Source organism: Schistocerca americana, chromosome 3 (assembly GCF_021461395.2).
Source record: "Schistocerca americana isolate TAMUIC-IGC-003095 chromosome 3, iqSchAmer2.1, whole genome shotgun sequence".
Taxonomy (NCBI): Eukaryota; Metazoa; Arthropoda; class Insecta; order Orthoptera; family Acrididae; genus Schistocerca; species Schistocerca americana.
The window spans coordinates 890,231,890-890,252,160 of NC_060121.1; the positions used below are offsets into that span (position 1 = coordinate 890,231,890).

General features: G+C 38.5%; 1 protein-coding gene across 3 annotated transcripts in view; it reads left to right on the forward strand.

The window, feature by feature from the left end:
- LOC124607206 (DNA topoisomerase 2-alpha-like) overlaps positions 1-20,271 on the forward strand; it is a 179,830-nt gene that overhangs the window by 127,037 nt on the left and 32,522 nt on the right. For all 3 annotated transcript variants that reach the window (XM_047139468.1, XM_047139470.1, XM_047139469.1), the window contains 4 exons: positions 2,847-3,065; positions 13,854-14,081; positions 16,464-16,581; positions 16,665-16,847. In XM_047139468.1, the coding sequence (XP_046995424.1) occupies positions 2,847-3,065; positions 13,854-14,081; positions 16,464-16,581; positions 16,665-16,847 (748 nt within the window). The remainder of the gene's footprint in view (positions 1-2,846; positions 3,066-13,853; positions 14,082-16,463; positions 16,582-16,664; positions 16,848-20,271) is intronic.

Sequence of the window (20,271 nt, forward strand, 5' to 3'; positions counted from 1 at the left end):
TCTCTTTTGAGGGTGTGCAAGTTGAACTAGCATTTTGTAGATTCACGTTTAGAAACAGGTTAGGAGACAAGTGTGGCTTAACCCAGAGGCTCAAGACGATTCAGTGATAATCTTTGATGCAGATTTCTCGGCCTCCACTGTTGAATGGAGAATTGTATGACATGCCTTTATTGGTGGACTTCACCCAGGAAGCAGTTTCTAAGTTAGATCATATGTGGGATTTGATAAACTGCAGTTTGATTTCAGAGAGAGGAGAATAAGTGTCATTAATTAAGCAGGGTAGCATTCATCATGGCAGATTCTTGAAAGTAAATATAAATAAAGTATTAGCATTTTATCCATCATCAACAACTGCAGTTCTATTTGTTGAAATAACTAGCAAGCAAGTGCATAAAAGAAATTGTATTTACTTTGTTGGTTTCAGGCATATAGTGCCATTCTTCAGAAGGTCTGTTTGCAGTTCCCAGCACCACAATACACCTCGCACCCCTCATTCATCAACAGGCTCCTTCGTGGCATGTTATTCATGAGTGAGCTTGCTTTTGAGTAGCATACTAACAGGAGCCTCTCAGCAAAAGCAGTGTTACAGGCGCGTCGTGGTACTGGAAACTGCAACTAGATCTTTTGAAAAAGGGCATTAGATGCCTGAAACTGGCGAAGGAAACAAAACTTCTTCTATACAATTGGTCACTGATAATTTCAACAAATGTAGTAGTGCCCAAGGAAAGTCCACAGTAGTAATGGCCATATAGTAATACAGTTAAAAAACTGATATTGTAAGTGAATAACAACAAAGGTTTAAATTCCAGTTGGAATTCATATCGGAAAAATAGGCAGGATGCCGATGGTGGACACTAGGTTGTAGCTGTAATTAACTTCATAATAATTGATGATTTTAAGACAGATTGTGCAACACCTTTGTAGACCTCCAGCCTTAGGAGCTGCAGTGGTGGAACATTTCAGGGAATACGTAAGGAAGGTCATGCGTAAATTTCCTGATCATGTTATCTGTAGACTGGAAGATTCAAGTAATGAACGGGCCTGAACTTTCTGATGTTGAGCAAGAAGATGGTGACTGTAAGGCCTTACCACTGCTATAAGTAAGAATGTAAAGAGTCAGGAAAACATTTCTGTTTAGTAAATGCAATTAATGAATAACTGATGCTGACTTTAAGGTAACCTAACATGTGATATTCATGTCTGAGACTGCAAGTGTGGAGCATAAATGGACTAAATTTGAGTGTTGTGCAATACGTCTTACACAGATATGTGATGACCAAACTTGTGAGGGATGAGAAAGGCCTGCCATGGTTCAACTAGCTTTGTTGTGGGATTGAAAAGAAATAGAATTCAATATGTCATTGTTCATGGAGAGAAATCTTAAGAGCTAAAAGTAGCACAAAATGTGCCCGAAGGAAGTGTCATAACACCATTACTGTTTGCAATGTACATGCTGTTGGGCCACGATAAGTTGACATTGCATGCAGTAGCTGTTGGGAGTGGCCGGAAGTGTGCCTTGCCCCAACATTTTGGTTACTGAGGGGAGAAGATTGATGAGGTCTAGGCAGCTCAGACAACATTCCAGCAATGGCGGCACCAATACCTGTTTTGTTCTTATATGAAAGCAGACATGACATTGCGAAAATATTGGTAGCTCTCAAAGACAAAGACCAATTTTCTCCACTACTTGCATTACGAGTAAGTAGGCTCAACTTTACTTGGACAAACTGCTAATGAGCTAGTGAGTGACATTGGAAGGTCTATGAGGATTTTTGCTGATGATGCTGCTGTATATAAAAGTCTAAATGCTAGAAAATTGCTGAGGATTAATGCTTAGTGTGGGGGTTGCCAGTTTATCCTCAACTTAAAAAGTGTACTGTATTACACCGAAATAGGAGCACAAACCTGTTACTGTTGCTCAAAACAAACACATCCATTAAATATTCAAGAGTATGCATTTGGAATAATTTCAAGTTGACCAGCGACATTAAACTAACCATTGGAAAGATCCTGAGGAAGTCTAGTCCACCCAGAAAGGAGGTAGTGTACAAGGCCCTAATTTGATGGATACTTGAGTATTGCTTCGCAGTCTGAGACCCTTACAAGGAGAAATGGAAACAAGGAAAATCCAAAGAGGAGAGAGTGTTTTGTCATGGGTTTGTTTTAAGTGCGAAAACACCATGGGGATGCTCATCTAACTGTAGTGGCAGACCATACAAGGAAGGCATTGTACAAATTTCAAGTGAGTTTTCCCCAGTATACAGCCTGAAAAAAGATCGTGAAGGTGAAATAGAATGATTTGAGCCCAAATGGAGTTGTTCCTTCTCTACATCATTTGTGGCTAGAACGAGAAAGGTGGATAGTGACAGTAGTACTCAAAGCACCCTCCATCATATGTGTTAAGTGGTTTGCGGAGGATGGATGTAGATGTAGAGATGTATATTTCAGTGCGTAGTATTTCAGATTTTCTTATCTGAATTCATTGGATTATTTGGGCAAGGAATAACTGAAAGGTAAAATATGTTCCATCTGGTTGCTTTATGAAATATACACTGGCACAATACACTTCCTGCATCAAGGGAAGTATCCTGTCACCAGTGTGGAGTATGTATAACAGTCTGCAGTTTAAATTTTGTTCATTTGTGTAAAGTCTATATACTCAACAGTATACCCCCTATTAGAGGTTTTGGTTGTTGTTGCAGACTTACTGCCTATAAGACAAATTATGTTTATGCGACAAGCTTTTATGTAATTTCTCAGTGAGAGAATTTAGAATCCTATACTAGTGTTGGCCTTATTTCGTTGTACTCACACTAAAAGTTACAATATGTTGTGTTATGTTGCAGGAGGAGAATAGCAATGAAGATGATTCGTCAGATGGGACGGAAGAGGATATTGATAAAATGTATGATTATCTCTTAGGTATGACAATGTGGACTCTTACGAAGGAGAGAAAAGATGAACTCTTGGCAAAACGTGATGAAAAGCTTCAAGAATACAAAGTGCTACAAAGCAAGTCTCCATCTGACCTGTGGAAGGAGGATCTGCATGCCCTCTTGGAAGAGGTAAAAATCAGATACACTAAATGTTCCAGTTTAATATACTTCCTTTTTATTTTTACCATCTATTTCAGTTCAACATAAATCAAAGTAGTGTTACATAATCATCTGTGGCAGCCAACCCAGCAAAGTAGATTGTATTATGGGTACTACTTACAAAACCAAACAATAGGGGCCATGTTATTCGTTTCATTAGTGTTTTTTAAAAATCTGTATGGAAGTATATAGTTAAAATGGGATACAGTTCTTTGTAACAGTCTCTTACATTTTTGTAACATCTCTCTATTAACTTAGGTGCACAATGATTGCACTTTGTACAATTTGTTTCTTCTATCTAAAATGAGGAGCTTAGATGGAGCTACTTAATGACATTTTATTTAGTTGCCAGCACATGTAAGATTTGCTGTCAAGTGTCTGTGGTAAACTGTGTGAACTACTACATAAAAAAAGGTAGATCATAATTTCATAATACAGTCTGTCGTATTCATAAATTGCCACATGGTACATTAATGATAAATTTCATGATATGCACTATAACTGGTTCATACAAAATTGTGCTCAAGCTACATCCAGTTTCTAATTACACTTCTTATCTCTAATGAACCCTGGCATCAGCAGAGTCAGATATATACATCACAGTTAAACTGCTCCAGTTAAAAGCATCACCCACTCCTCCTTCCAAAAATCCCCATATGTATTATCTAATGTATCTAATACCTAATTTTTAATAATCATCATAAAATTTCTCACATTTTATGTCCCTTTTTAATCTCACTGATGAATGGAGCATTGAAATGATAAATTACTTCTGTATCTTGAACATTAAAGCAGGATTTGTTTTATCAATTGTTATATATCTTACAAGAGAACTCCCCAGGGTCGGGATTAACTTCTTGAAACCATCCACACGGTGATGTAGGTGGGCCCTCATTTGCTTGTAATCAATGGGAAAAAATTTCATCATTTTTTGTGCTGTTCTAGAACATTAAATTTGGTAACAGTACATTTAAGGATGTTGTAGTGTGCGGATATCATATGAGCCTGACACACAGAATGTTGTGGGTTCAGATCTCATGAGGTGCCTCAAAATTTTATATTTCTAATAGTTGTCAAAATGATGGATTATTACTTTTATTCAATTAATTGGTTTAATTTTTCTTTTCCTTTTTTTTCCCTTCAATCCTTTCATCGTATTATTTCAATCATAATATTAACTTTACATTTGCTATCGTTCTTTCTTCCTGTCATTCAGTTTCCACTTGGAATCTTGTGCGTGTAATTTTAATTACTTTTATTTATCTGTTGTAATATATCTAAATGTTTTAAGATTGCTAATCTGTTGTTTACAGAATAAAAGATGAAATGATCTATTTATATTGGCTGTGCAGTGGTGTTAAAAGTGTATTTTTCATTATGTAAAAGATATACATTTTTTATTGTATTATCCACATAACATTTAAAACATGGATTCCTGTTAAACTGTAAACAAAATAACAACGATAAAGATGTAAGCGAAACAAGGAATTATAAATAAATGCACAAAATAAGGAATGCAATAATGTGAATGAAAATTTAAGACCATCAAACAGAAAAAAGTAAATCAAAATTAATACAAAAAAGATATGTAAAATATTCTGTTTCCTTGCTGCGTCAATTCGGGGAGAAATCTCGAGCTTTCGGCAATAGCCTCCATTTTCATCGTCAGGAGCAATTGACTTTCTTCACTGCTGCTGTGGTGGTCTTTTATAGCCCGTGGGCAGCTTTTGATTAGTCGACGATTGCGTACTGCTGTCGCAGACAGTGTCAGTATGGCCGCTGCACATTGTGACAGCAGTACGTAATCGCCGACCCATAAGAAGCCGTCCACGGGCTATAAAAGACCACCAGAACAGCAGTGAAGACAGGCAGTTGCTGATGACGATGAAGGCTATTTCCGAAAGTTCGAGATTTTGTCCCGAATTGACGCAGTAAGAAAACCGAGGGGGACCCAAAAATAACAGGAATTTCTTCCTAGAAAGCATATCCTTTATTGCTTTCAAATCTCCTTTGAAGTACTCTCCATTAGCATTAATACACTTGTCCAAATGTTCATTCCAGTGTTCTAAGCACTTTTTAAATTTGTCCTCTGTGATACCTGCTAGCACTTTCATGACATTGCGTTTTACATCTTTCACATCCGCACAACGCTTCCCTCCCAAGTCTCTTTTCATCCTCCGGAAGAGGAAGTAGTCCGTGGGTGCTAAATCCAGTGAATAGGGCATGTGGGTCAAGGGAGTCGTCTTCCTTGAGGCCAAAAACTGGCGAACGCTGAGAGCCGTGTGCGCGGGAGCGTTGTTGTGATGCAATAACCACACGCCAGAATCCCACAAAGCTGGACGTTTTCACGACGAACTTCTGCAAAGCCGTTTCATAACCTACAAATAGAATTGTTGGTTTACTTTTTGGTTTTCAGGGACAAATTCAGAGTGTACGATCCCTTTGATGTCAAAAAAACAGATCAACGTCGTTTTCACATTCGATTTCACTTGTCGAGCTTTTTTTTGGTCGAGGTTAGCCAGGTGACATCCATTGTGGTGGCTGTTGTTTACCTTCTGGATCGTACCCATAGCACCCTGACTCTTCACCTGTAATGATTTTGTTGAAAAAATATGGATCGTCTTTGAACGCGTCCTTCATTTCGAGACTGCTTGAACGCGACAATCCATTTGGTCTCCGATAAGTAGCTTCGGCACGAATTTTCCTGCCACTCTTCACATCCCTGAATCAATGGTCAAGACGTGCTGAATTGAACTCCAGGACAACCTGGACAAGTTCTCGAATTGGTCGATTGTTCTGCATCGATCTTCACTGATGAGATCACAGATTTTGTCGATATTGTCCTCGCTTCGAGCAGTTGAAAGTCGACTGGAACGGGGCTGATCTTCAACCACCATTTCTCCCTTTTTTTAAACCGAGAAAACCATTGGTACACTTGCGTTTTACTAAGAGCATGGTCTTTGTGGGCTGTCTGAATCGTCGCAGCAGTTTCTGCTGCATTCTTGCCAAGCAAGAGAAGAAACTTCACCGCTGCACGTTGTTCGTAAGAACTAGCCATTTCCTCATGTCACGTCTGCCCTGTACGCACACTCAAAGACCTGCCAAAGAAACATGGCAGACGCGTGGCAGAATGACTCAGCAGAGCTCCTACTACAACTCTGGCGGCGCAACCTGCCACTACAAGTACACAATGTGCAGCATTACGATTCGGGTTACTTTTGGGTCCCCCCTTGTATAAGTGACGTCGCAAAATACTTCGTTCTCACAATACAAAAAACAATTAAATTCACTTGCACAAAGCTTCCAAATAAAAAAAAGTTATAGGAAGAAAAAATAGAGTACATTTTAGGGGGGTAAGTCAATTATTATCCGCAAAGTAGTTATAAAATGTTATTGTAATCAGATAGGAAACTTACAAGAACATCATTTTTCGACATAGTCTCCTTGAGTCTCAACGCACTTGGTCCATCATTGTACAAGTTTTCTGATGTTCTCATAAAAGAAGGTTTTTGGTTGAGCTGCGAGCCAGGAATGCACCACCGCTTCTTTCACTGCTTCGTCTAAGGCAAATCGACGACCCGTTAATGCCTGTTTGAGTGGCCCAAACAAGTGATAGCCAGAAGAGGCAAGATCAGGACAATATGGAGGATGATCCAGTACTTCAAATTTGAGTTTTTGAAGCATTTCAGCATTGTGGGCAGCAGAATGCAGATGGGCATTGTCGTGCAACAACACAACACATTTTGACAGTGATTTTCGGCGTTTGCTTCGAATTGCAGGCTTTAGCCTGGCAGTAAGCATCTCACTGTAATGTACACTGTTTATTGTTGTGCCTCTTTCCCCATACTGTTCCAGTACTGTATCTTGTGTGTCCCAAAAAGCCGATAAACTTCAGTTTTCCTGCAGACGGTTGGGTCTTAAACTTTTTGTTGCATGGTGAATTTGGATGCTTCCATTCCACGCTCTGCCATTTACTCTCCAGCTCGTAATGATGGAACCATGTTTCGTCACCAGTAATGATGCTGTCTAAGAAGCTGTCCCATTCGTTACCATAGCGATCCAAATTTTTTTTTTAATTTTTTTCAGATGTCCAAGCGCATTTGTTTACGCAACTGTGTGAGTTGTTTTGGGCCCCATCTTGCACAAACTTTATGAAGCCCAAGTCTGTTGTGGATGATTTCATACGTAGAACGGTGACTGATTTGCAGACAATGTGCCGCTTCATCAACAGTTAATCGTCTGCCTTAGAGAATCATTTCACATGAACGCTTAATGGTTTCTTCATTTGTGGCAGTAAACGGTCATTCAGCTCCTCCATCGAGCATAACACTTATGCGACCATTTTGGAATTTTTCAATCCATTTGTGGACACTCCATTGTAGCAAAACACTGTTCCCATGCTGTTCCAAAAGTCTTCGATGAATTTCGGCCCATGATATGCCTTCCAACCACAAAAAAATGGATCACTGAACGCTGCTCTTCTTTGATGCAAATAGACGGCAGAACAACCGTGACTAATCGCACTGCAGCGATAACGAAACTTACCTAGTAGCTTGAAAATTGCAAAGATATAACGACATATAAACAAAGTGTGCATCATCAACGTAAAATAACAGTACTAAAAAAACTAAATTGCAGATAATAATTGACTTACCCTCGTAAAAGTTAATACAGTGATTAAAATTATATGGCAAAGGATTATTAATTTTAAAAAAAATTACAGGGGGTTTGTTAATGTATTGAATGTTGAGTGATGTTCAACGTGTGTGAAACTACACAAATGGATCATAAGAAAACTGTAAGTACAAGTTCTACCAAATTTTGCCATTAACTACCTATAAAAATCAATAACTAAATAAAAATGGAGCCTTTTTTATATATTGCAGTAACGTCAACAAAACAAAGCGCACACATCAAAAAAATGGAATAGTACAAAGAAATACACACTTGAAAATGGGACTTATTTCCCGAAATGCGTCATACGAAACATAAATAAAAGAAAATTGTGACTGGTGGTGGAAAGTGATTTATAAACAAACCCATTTTTTCCACAATTACAGTCTTTCGAGAAAACTATTTATAATGGACAAAATAAAAAAAAATGATCAAAACATTTTCATAAAGAATTAAAAACTAAAAATTTTGAAGCACCTGAAAAGATTCAAACCGGCACCCTCCTGCGCATCAGACTGGTGAACTAAGCACTATGCTACAATGCTGTTATATCTGCTGCTGTCAATTTTTTAAGTCTCTAAAACATAATGCAAAATTATGAAATTATTTTAATCTCTCCTTGTTAGTATCATCATGGTATCAGCACAAGAAACGTAAACCAAGGGTTGCCGTGTATAGGCACTCCATTCGCCCCATCTCCTGTGCTGTGCTTCCTCAGTGTGTCCCCGCTCCATAGCATGCTCAGTGTATCAGACCAGAGGAGTATGCTGATTGCTGTTTAATTCACATCCCTGACATCATTCAATAGATTTTTATTATTGTTGTGATCTTCTGTCCGAAGACTGGTTTGATACAGCTCTAGACTTCAGGAACTACTTTTACAGGACATAACTAAAAATCTTTCATCTGTTCTGTTCATGTGATATCCGCTATATACATACAGAGCCCTTCAGTGGTGTTAGTGTTCGGTCATCTCATGTTGTCCCTACTTGTTTCTTTGATCTTCAGTTGTACTGCTAGCCCTTCCTGTCCTCCTTTTCCTGTGACATTTTCGTGTTTTGTCTCTTAAATTTTCATGTCTCCCAGACAACCGCAATTCCATCTCGTGTAATGACACCTTCTGACTTACCTTGTTCAGCACATCACAAAATATTCTATCCCTGATTATTTCATGTATGCTCAATACATCAGTCAATATTCTATCCGTGACTATGTGATGTATGCTTTTGTCTTTCAGCATGCACCTTTCTTCCTGTGTTACTCTGTGCATTCCACACTTTGTGATGATATAGACTGGTGATGCAAACTGTCCACAGTCACATAAATCACTGTTTTATTTTTTAACTCACCATGTAGTGGAGATGTTGATTTGCGGTCAGGCACAACAAAAAGGCTGCTAAACAAGTGAGCTTTTGGCCAAACAGACTTCTTCTAAAACACACACACACACAGAATTTGAAGCTTTCGCAACCAACAGTTGCTTCGTCAGGAAAGAGGGAAGGAGAGGGAAAGACGAAAGGATGTGGGTTTTAAGGGAGAGGGTAAGGAGTCATTCCAATCCCGGGAGCGGAAAGACTTACCTTAGGGGGGAAAAAAGGACAGGTATACACTCTCGCGTGCGCGCGCGTGCGCACACACACACACACACACACACACACACACACACACACACACACACACACACACACACACACACACACACATATAAGGTAAGTCTTTCTGCTCCCGGGATTGGAATGACTCCTTACCCTCTCCCTTAAAACCCACATCCTTTCGTCTTTCCCTCTCCTTCCCTCTTTCCTGACGAAGCAACCGCAACAATAATCTTTCCTCAGTGCTAGGAAATGTTTTGTTAACACGTCTTCCAGTATTGCTGCTATCCCACGCTCCTTCCTACACTGTCATTAACATGGTTCTTATTTCTACTTTATCACCGTGATTGTCCACAGTGTCACAGATGCTCTCTCTCTCATTTAACTCAAAGCCAGTGCAGTTCCCCTCTACATCTTAAAATATAGTCAAGTGGCAACATCCCTAAAATGCCCATCAGGACATCTGTTGTTCTACCATGTAAGTCGTAGGAAAACTAGTAACTTCTTTGCCTATGTTGCCACCCTCATCTAAGAGCCGAAACGCTAGCTCCATATGCCAGGAGTGCCATCAAGACTGTACGTGTGATGTATTCTAAATAACTTTAAAGGCACTCTAAATCTGTTTTGGGATAAATTCATGATTTTTCACTTTTGCTACCATTTTTAATGTGGACTAGGAAGTTTTGCATTATGTGTAACGTGACGGCTAAATACCTATATTTTTCTACCCCGAATGGTTTCACGTCTAATCATTATCATAAGATTTCACATTATAGGTAGTCATCCTTTTTGCAATGTATGCACCATTGTACAAGTAACAACTTTTAATTTGTCTCCTAGACATCTTTTGTGTATTATTTCTCTTGCAATCATTTTCCTGTCTCCTTTCTGTGCTTTAGATCGTCAAATCGCAACTAGAAGCTGATCATCTGCACAAGTTACACAGCCAGTTAACGTCTGGTGTTGCTGTCATTTTTTTTTAAGCAGGCACTCGATGCCTAGGTACCACAATATTTGTTCTAAAATGGAACACTGGTCATCCTTGTGTTATTGCTTTGTACGTAACTTTATCTGGACACGTAAGTCTGGCCTTTTCTTTTCTTGCAGTTGTGTCACAAACTTTTTTTCAAAGTTGTAATGCATTGCAAGTCAGATAGTTGTGAGAACAATGAAGACCACAACAGGTTATCAAGCTGAGGACAGAGCTGCACAAAAAGTAGGCTACATTAACATACTCAGTGCTCTGCATTTATAATTTTAGCCATCGTAATCCATTTTCGAGATAATCATTTATCTCTTGTCGTTTGTTACAGCTATTGTTATAGTAAAAGCTGCTAATTATTTAGGAGGCCAGTCTTTGCATGAAGCAGTTGCTTTAGTGCCAAATAAAAATTCTGTACATTATGTCACCAGATGACTATTGTGCTTCAAAAAGTAACTGACCCATTTTCTGAGATTATCATACTTCACTTGGCATATGGAATTACTTCCATCCATGTTTAATCTCCCATGCAGCAAACTGGTATTTAACAATGAGAACTACACATTTTGTCTTCACATTTTTCCTCAAAAATTTTCAGTAAATTGTTCCCATTAACAAGTTTGAGTTCAGTACCTTTCAGGATAATGCTTGAAGCTGGAGCTTAGCCAGTTCTTATTATATTTCAATGGAGGAAAATTATTAGGGGTAAATTACAAGCTATATCATCATCACATTTGTACACTCAGTTATCCAGGAAGAATAGGAATTGCTATGTATCTGGTCTGTGGTCACAAAATATTGGCCTCAGAGTGGAGTGTGATTTTCTGTGATTGTAAATGGATGGAGAAGTCAACACGAGCTTGGGTGGAACAAGGATGAGGAACAAAATCGACTAAGCACGTCAGAGAAACCATCGTGGCATCATTCTTAAGTGATTTAGAGGAACCACATACAATTAAATCTGGATGGTCGAACCGGTATTTGACTACCTCTTCTCTAAAATGTGAATCCAGTGCTTTAATCACTGCTACATCATGTTTAGACCAGTTCCAATATGAAGGACGCTGAGGGTGAACGAGTTTCATATCATCAGAGGATCAAATATACTGAGACATTTTAAGCCTATCGTATGGTCCTGATCTCTCTCTCTCTCTCTCTCTCTCTCTCTCTCTCTCTCTCTCTCGCTCTCTCTCGCAGACACACACACACGCGCGCGCGCACACACACACACTCACTCACTCCCCCCGCCCCACCCCAAATTCAAAGGAATTAACAACCCAGTTCGTGTGTTACTAAGCAAATGCCAACAAACTGGTGCATCTGCTCACAGTTGTCATGTTTAAAGGCCATTGGTGAAGATGCTTTGAAGGTAAATTATGTGCAACAGAATTGTGTCCACCCTCTCATTGAATTGTAGGTATGGTGCAGAAATGAATTTGTTCATATTTTATTTGATTTCTGACCACAGCATGGTTTTTTTATTTTATTTGTGTGGGCCTGTATTACGTAATTCACGTTACTGTACCCCGAAATGACAAAAGTCATAAGATAGTGATATGCACATACATAGTGGCATGTACCAAGATATAAATTGCCGGGCATTGGCAGAGCTGTCATTTCCAGATGCTGAGGCTGGTGCTGCTTGTTTATTTCACACTCCACCCCCACATCTTTCACATTAGAGCATTCCTGATGTGTTTTTGCCAACACCACATTCCGTGCAGAGTTCAGCTCGAAACAACTGTCCAGATGGGCATGACCATTGTGTACTCCAATTTCCACTGCCTCTTTGCTATATTTCAGAACCCGTTGATGCATAACAGTACCTTTGTCTGTTCAAGAAGAAACATGTCCTTCACTGTTGATGTGCTCTGCCACTGAAGACTAGTTTGGCTGATGCAAACACTGCCTTTGTTCTGAACAGTCATGTGAGATGAATTGTAGATGTCATGTGCCTGTATCCTTAGAAAGTGGAAATATGTGTATGTGACAATATTCTCAAATGGAGCAGCTCTGCATAAGATATGATATTAGCAAAAATACATCAAAAAGTAGTAGTGGAAGTAGTGGAGGCAGCAGGTGAAATACCCCCCCCCCCCCCTCCACCCTGCTTGGGGAACCCTTTCTGCTACCAGCCATGACATCTCTTCTGGAGGCATGTGATTGGCACACCATTGGCCTGCCAACAGTGTGTCTGGTCCAGTGGCTATGAAGGAACAAGCCTAATATGAGCATGACAGTTCTGAATATGCCAAGTAGAAAGCTAATCAAAACATTTACAACACCATGACTCGACCGATAACCCTAAAAGATTTCCTTGTTGTTTGTATTTACGTATGAACTTATAGTGAATGTTTCGCTCAATTTGCCCGAGTATTCCCACTCTACTGATTGTACAACACAGTATTCATTGCACCCAAAAATAATACTTTCAGAACCTATAATAGTAACTTCGTTTAGTGCGGCTGCGATTGATATGTCTTTAAGGACCACTTATACATACCTTAAAGAGGAGTAGATAGTCTTATCACTCATTTGAAGTATTAACACATGGAAATTAGCTGAATTCCCTCCTATAAATGATATCCAAAACTGGTGAATACAGTAATGTTACTATAGAACTTGGAAGGCACACAGATTATATAATGGAATAAGACTTTTAGTTATACCTTAAATTATCGTATTACTGAAATCACAGGATATTTGAGTGCTAGGTATTAAGTCCCCTTTATTCCAAGAATCTCTATTATACAACTAGACTTGCCCTTCTCTTTCAAGTATCTTAAGTTTCCAGTAAAAGTAACCTCAGCTATGACAGTAAAAAAATCATGGGATCAGATTCTTCAGCAGGGTGGGCTCCAGTTAAAGAATCAGTATTTCTCCCAGGTAAGTTTGACTTACACTTGATATCAAGTAGAAACAACATTTAAATACATTATACAGAGAGGAATGCTGTAAGTATGGTGCAGAAATCTGTTTCTTAAACTGTTTTTGATTACTTGATGCTGTAAGGAAAAAAGAAAGAATTTTTAGGGTGGCGAGGTCCTCTCTCTCTCTCTCTCTCTCTCTCTCTCTCTCTCTCTCTCTCTCTGATCACTGAAATTACTTTCTGCTCAGTGCAGCAGGCAGGTAAACACTAATGGGAATTAAAAATATTTGATTATTGGGTCTGTAAGTATTTCTATTCATTGTTCTTATTGTAATTTGTGCCACTTGGAGTTGTGCATGAAGTCATTAAAAGTAAAGGATTTTGTTTGGTCCCAGTTTTTTTCTGGCACTCTTTATGATTGATGTGGTCGGTTTAGATAAACAACATTTCAATGACATCATCGTAGCCTGGTTCACAAAAGAAGAAGAAGATTTAGACTTTGTCTTGTAGAAAATTTTAAGCAGGTATTGAGTGATTTATCTCATTCATTTTCTAGATAATAAATATTTTGAGATTTCATTAGGATTGGCATACAGATTTGTTTGTTAAATATACAAATCTTCTTCTTTCCCTTTTTGTAGCTGGATAAAGTGGAGGCAAAGGAAAAGGCTGAAGCAGAAGTAGGTGTTGTTGGCAAGCCTGCCAAGGGCAAGAAAGCTGCTGGAAGTGCAAAGCTTGGTGGAGGTGGCCACGCAAAGCCTGATACTATGCCTGCACCTCATGGAAGGCGCATTGAACCAAAGATTGATCCTGACCGTATTCGGAAGATGGAAAAGGCAGACGCTGTCAAGGAAAACAAAGGCAAACGTGTATGCATGAAAAGATTTTGCTCATATTTGTGTGTAACTTAATTAATATTTATATAGTTATAGTTTACAGAATGTCATATTTGGTTATATGCTTTTCTGCTTTTGCCAAGATACAGTCATTTAATTTTGTGGACATAGTATATATTTGTGAAGATTTGGAACTCTACTGTAGTTATAAAATTTGTGGTGAGTGAACATTGTCATTACCAACTCTCGTTTGATAACAAACGGAGTGAAATAGTGTAGTTACTGCAGTGCTGGACTCACGTCACAGTTAAAATGTAATAACTCCTTTGTTCATAGAGCTGTGTGTAGACACATTGATAAGGATATTGTAATTAAATCCATGGATAGTATTATTCTATAACAAAATTGTATCTGGTGAAATTAGTTTGCCTGGAACCAATAATAATTTTTAAAAAGCTACAAGTTTAAAAGTATTTTAGGTGCTTGGTATACTATGTGGTGTAATAAAAATGAAACAGGCTAATTTTGTATGGTTTTCATGGTAATATACCAGCATTCTTTTCCACATGGAGGGGCTGTAGTGAATTCTTTTAATTTTTAAGCCATCTTGATTTTATTTCATTTTTATCAATCGACTCGACCTCCCTACCCCCTCTTTTCAGTCGTACAGTGTGTTCCTCTTGGAAGAGGCCCCATAAATGTTTACTTAAATTACACTTACAGGCTTTGCATAAAAATCAGGAAATCAAATGAACATGTCGTACTTTGTTCATGGGGAAATAAACATTAATCACAAAAAGTGCTGGAAGTGACTCCACTCTACTTTAAAACACAGTTGAACACGACACTGCAGATTCTCAAATGTTGCTGCCAGAACCTCTGGTGTCACTGCCTAGACTTCACAGATGATGTTCTCTCGTTAATATTCCTAGTTGTATGGTTTGTTCCAATAGACAGTGCCTTTTAGGTCACACCAGACGAAAAAGTCAGGTGGTGTTAAATCACATGACCTTGGAACCACAGTCCTTTCGTAAACACTCTGCTGAGGAAAAATGATTCGGCCTCAGCCACATTCGCTTGAGACATGTGGCATGTGGCGCCATCCTGTTGGTACCAACCGAGTAAGTTCTTGTTCATCCAACTGATTCACAAATTCCCAAAACATTTAAATGTAAACTGCACTTGTCACCGAAGACTCGAAGAAAATTTCTCCAGTGATGCAACACTGTAATATTGCACAAAACACAGCAATCTTTTGTGAATGATTCAAATGGCTCTGAGCACTATGGGACTTAATATCTGAGGTCATCAGTGCCCTAGAACTTAAAACTACTTAAACCTAACTAACCTAAGGACATCACACACATCCATGCCCAAGGCAGGATTTGAACCTGCAACCGTAGCGGTCACCTGGTTCCAGACTGAAGCAGCTAGAACCGCTCGGCCACACCAGCTGGCTTTTATGAATGCAGGGGTTGCATGACCAGTGCATGTGGAATCTCATTACACCACAAATTTGTATTCTGAGAGTTCACATAGCCATAGAAGTGGAACCCCATCACTTAATTATGTCTACTGCGATATTAACTGGGCCCTGAGCAATAAATTGCTGAAACCAATGGCAAAATGTAATGCATTTGTCTTTGTGATTGACATTTAGTTCCTGAACAACTCTAAACCTTTACAGATACATACCAGCTTTCTTCGCAACTTGGTAACACGGGCTCCACTACATTCTGGAAATAAACACCAAATAGACTTTGCAGGAGAGGCCAACAATCATTGTTTCATGTCAGTCACTTTTTCTTCTGATAATGGTGACCGTCCCCTGCCATGAAGATCCAACACTGTTCCACTGCTTACCATTTTGATCACTAACTTTTGTGTGCAGCATAGATGGTATATACCGGTCACCAAACTGTTCAACAAACATTCACTGACATGTAATCCAATATTATTTCACAAGAATTCACACTCTTTGACACAGTAGTGATACATTGTAAGTAAACACAACTCCAACCACAGCGATGCACGGAAACACACTGTTGTGTCAAACGATGTTGCTGAGTAGTGTGTTGCCGCATCAGATGTCACAAAATACGCAGTCCAATTTCAGCAGAATTATTACACGTTTGTGGGGCCTCTTGCTAGTGGGACGCCTTGTATCATCAGCCAGTTTTATTCTCAAGGCTACACTTCTCATTTAATTCTTGGTCTAATCACTCAGAAAGTTTATTATGTTTTAGGTCAGTGTAGCAGCTGCAGATTGTGAATTGCACTTATAGGTCTATGTATTGTGCAATGTTTAATGGTACTGTTTGATAGAATTATAATAATTTAGTAGTGTGATTGCAGAAAATAGTTTTCCATATTTGAAGAAAAATTGCTCACTTCTTAAAAATTTATTTTCACTAGGGAAAGAAAAAGAAAGATGATGATGCTCCTGAAAATGGAGTTGATGGTAGGTCACTGCAAGACCGGGTAGGTTGCTCTCCAGAGGTACTTGAGAAGAAGCTCCAAGAGAAACGCAAAGGTTTGTGTGGTTATAGATTTTCACTAGAATTTCGTGTGCTATATTGTGATCATAATGGAAACATTATTGCTTGTCTTTTACAGATAACTTAAAACAAACAAAACTTAGTTTCAAGGGCAAAGGCAAAGGGTCACCTAAAAAGAAGAAAGACCCTTGGGAATCAGACAGTGAGGATTCTGAAGCTTCTGCATATTCAGAAGATGAGTTCTCACCAAAGAACGTGTCTGCCCCTACAGTGCAGAGAACAACAGCACGAAGATCCGCAGGCAAGTGATGATTGCTATCAACCAGTACTAATTTGTAAATAGTGTCTTTGAGGTGAAAATCCCCCCCCCCCCCCCTCCCCCCGGCCACGTCTCTCTCTCTCACACACACACACACACACACACACACACACACCAATTTTTAATGTACAAGGGAATCTCGTTAGTATGTCTCTCATTATCACATTTTCCAACACATTGCATTCATTTTTGTAAGTATCAGTTCCATTAAACATGTGTTAAAATGACTTGTTTATATTTTCTCCCTCTCTACATTCAAATTTGGCAGTATTGTACTGTAATGCTTGAACTTTGCCAAAGAGAGTTCTTGGAGTGGATGGAGTAAGACATTTGTGTCTGTGGACTGAGGAAACACGCAGGGAGACAGCACTGTTTAGTGCCGGCAACTTTGTGCCTCTCACTGATTGTTTGCTATGATAGAAATGTTAAATGGAAGACAGTGAGATAGATAACAAAAAAGTAAAGTGGAACACTATTCAGGAAGTGGACAAAAATTCGCGCATGAAGCCTGTTGATGTTGCACAAAAACTGAAATCCCTTCATCAGTATTAAATACAATAGCGAGCAAATAAAAAAATAATTGAAAGCAGCTCGTCTGAAAGGAGGTAACAGCAAAAGAAAATGAGTACACCATGGTCAGTTGGAAAATGTGCTATTACTAAAACCACCTTATACTTGAAATATTTCAATTGATGGTACTGTGGTTCATGCTAAAGCAATATGTTTCCCACAAAAGGTTGGTCTCGCAAATTTCGAAGTATCCAATGGTTGGACAAAGGTTTAAAAACTGTCTTAATTTAACTTTTAAATTTGTTCTAAGTGAGGCTGAAAGCGTAAGCGTTAATTCAATCATAGAAAAGTGCAGTTGCGATGTTGTTTCTAAAGCAAGTGGACTGGGCTTGTTTTTTTTTTTTTTTTTTTTTTTTTTTTTTTCACCTTCTGTATGACAAAACTATTAATCATAAGAGAGACTTGCCATGGTAGAAATTTAGTAAAGGTTGGCTAAATATTTTGTGTTGTGCTGAAAGTGGAACAGAAAAGTTGGTGCCACTAATAATTGGAAAGTTGAACAGTCTATGATGCTTTTAAAATGTGTGGACATTTCTCTGACGATATTCATCTAATGCAAAAGCATAGCTAACAACTACTATATTTGAACATTTATAAGATTTATAATTTAAAGAGCAACCACCCACAATCTTGGTTTTAAAAAGTTTATTTAACTCAAATTATTACCAGTTTCAGATTAGTTACAAATCCATCTTCATATGGCTCGTACAGCTTTCCTTTCTTTCCTGCTGGGACCCAGTCATGGTTTAAGTTAAATAAATTTTTTAAACCATAATTGAGGGTGATTGCTGCTTAAATTATATACCTCAAACTAGTACTACAGCCATGTGTATAAACATGTCAACTTTTGATAAGATAGCATATATTTGAACTATTCTTGCATGCCTGGGGGTGCAAGTTTGGGTGCTAGAAATAGTAAAATCATGCTGCTTATTGACCACTCACCAATGTGCTGTGAATTCCAAAGATTCATTGTATCTACATAACATAAATGTAGTTTTTTTTAAATTTTTTTTATTTCCCTGCTGTAAAATCCAGCTTCAACCATTTGACCAACGTATTAAAAATGCTTGAAATGAAAAGATTCTTGTATACAAGAGGCTGGCCATTCTTCATATTACAGTGAGGTAGATAATAATCTTTGACACTGTGTATTTTGTAAGAAGTGCCTTGAATTTCCTGCAAAAAAGCACACTCTCAAACTGTTTCAAAAAGACTGGCTTTTATTGGACACTTACGGAATACATCATGGCGGGAAATGAAGAAACTGTAACTGAACAATGGGCAACAAATAGTGGGGCAATAAGCAAACACCATGTACCTTAGCTTCGAGGCATATGTTGCATGTGACAAAGGTTTTGCCGTCTGTCAGTCCATGACAGTTGAAGTGCAGCACAGATGGCAGAGAAATCATGATGATGATGAGCCAAAACCTTTGGCAATTCCTACAATATCAGAAGCAATGGACACAGATAAGCATTTTATGTTGAGTTTTGAAGTCCACAAAGAAGTGAGGAGTGTGTTAACAAAGATGGACAATACAGTATTAAATCTGGGACAAAAGAAACATCTGTGGATACAGGTCTACATACTCCCTCTTATTGTATTATAGTGTAATTAGGCTAAGGTGTACGATATACTGATAGTTTGTTGAACTGACAACCCCTCATCAGTTACCAGTAGTAATTCACTAATGGAGAGATGCTAAATGAACGACAATTGCTTGTATTTAGAAGTGTAACAAAAATTGCAGTTTCAGCGTATTTGTTTTATATTCTACATCATATGTCAGTACTGTATTCTGGATGCTGGAGGTTATGCTCTTGCATCATGCGATGTTCCTGCGTTCCAGTTGGCTGGTGGTAGAAGAGTACACATCCGACATATTGGATTTAGTCTGTGTCACCAGTTTTAATTCATTCTGATGCATAATTTTGAGAGTTTGTGGGTGTGATACTCTGAACTTGTTCTAGAAATGCAGCATTTTGAATTGTAAGTTATTGATATAGCATGTCAGGAAGTGTGATGTAAGAGATTGCATATTGCTGCAAATCCTGATACGGTACCCTTAATTTTGCATTTTCACCAAAGAAACAATTGAATCATTATCAAATTAGTTATATTTTGGTAGGGTGTTTTTCCTGCTAATGAGATGCCATTATAGTACCTATTTTGTTTCTTGTTGTTTTTTGCTTTATCTTGTGTTTGTCACATCAGATCCCTTTGATGATATGATGGATAGGCCCACACACTCTCACGTCTCCCATCAGTTAGACTTCGATTCTGTTTTTCTTCTATTACTAGAGGAAGAGGTAGTTATTTTTTATTTATTTTTGCACATATTCCATAGATCCTTTTATGCATTGATGCTAAGATATGGAATAACTTAAGGAATAAAAAAATAGAACATAATACAGTTATACAATTTTTTTAAAAAAATAAAGAAAAGTTGCAAGGAAAATACAAATTATGAAATTAGAATGAAACAGAAGCAAAATAGTAAAAGAGATTGTGCAAGTGTTAACACACACATTGGTGTCCAGAATTAAAGTAAATACCACAATTTCCCCATTGTGCGTCTAATTCACAGTATAATCATACAAACATTATTTGGCTGTAAGGGCATGACTGTACCGTACTAGTACTGTACGGCAACTGGCATCTGACCCTGCAGCATCCACTGGGCGTGTTGCATTGAGGCAAACTGTGTGCATAAGGCTTCTGCAGAGTGGTGTTTATTGTCGGAGAGCAGCTGTATCTGTATCTCTGCCATGTCTTTACAGAAGGGAACTTCTAGAGCGTAGTTGTCAGTCTCCTGGACTGACGAACAGTGAGC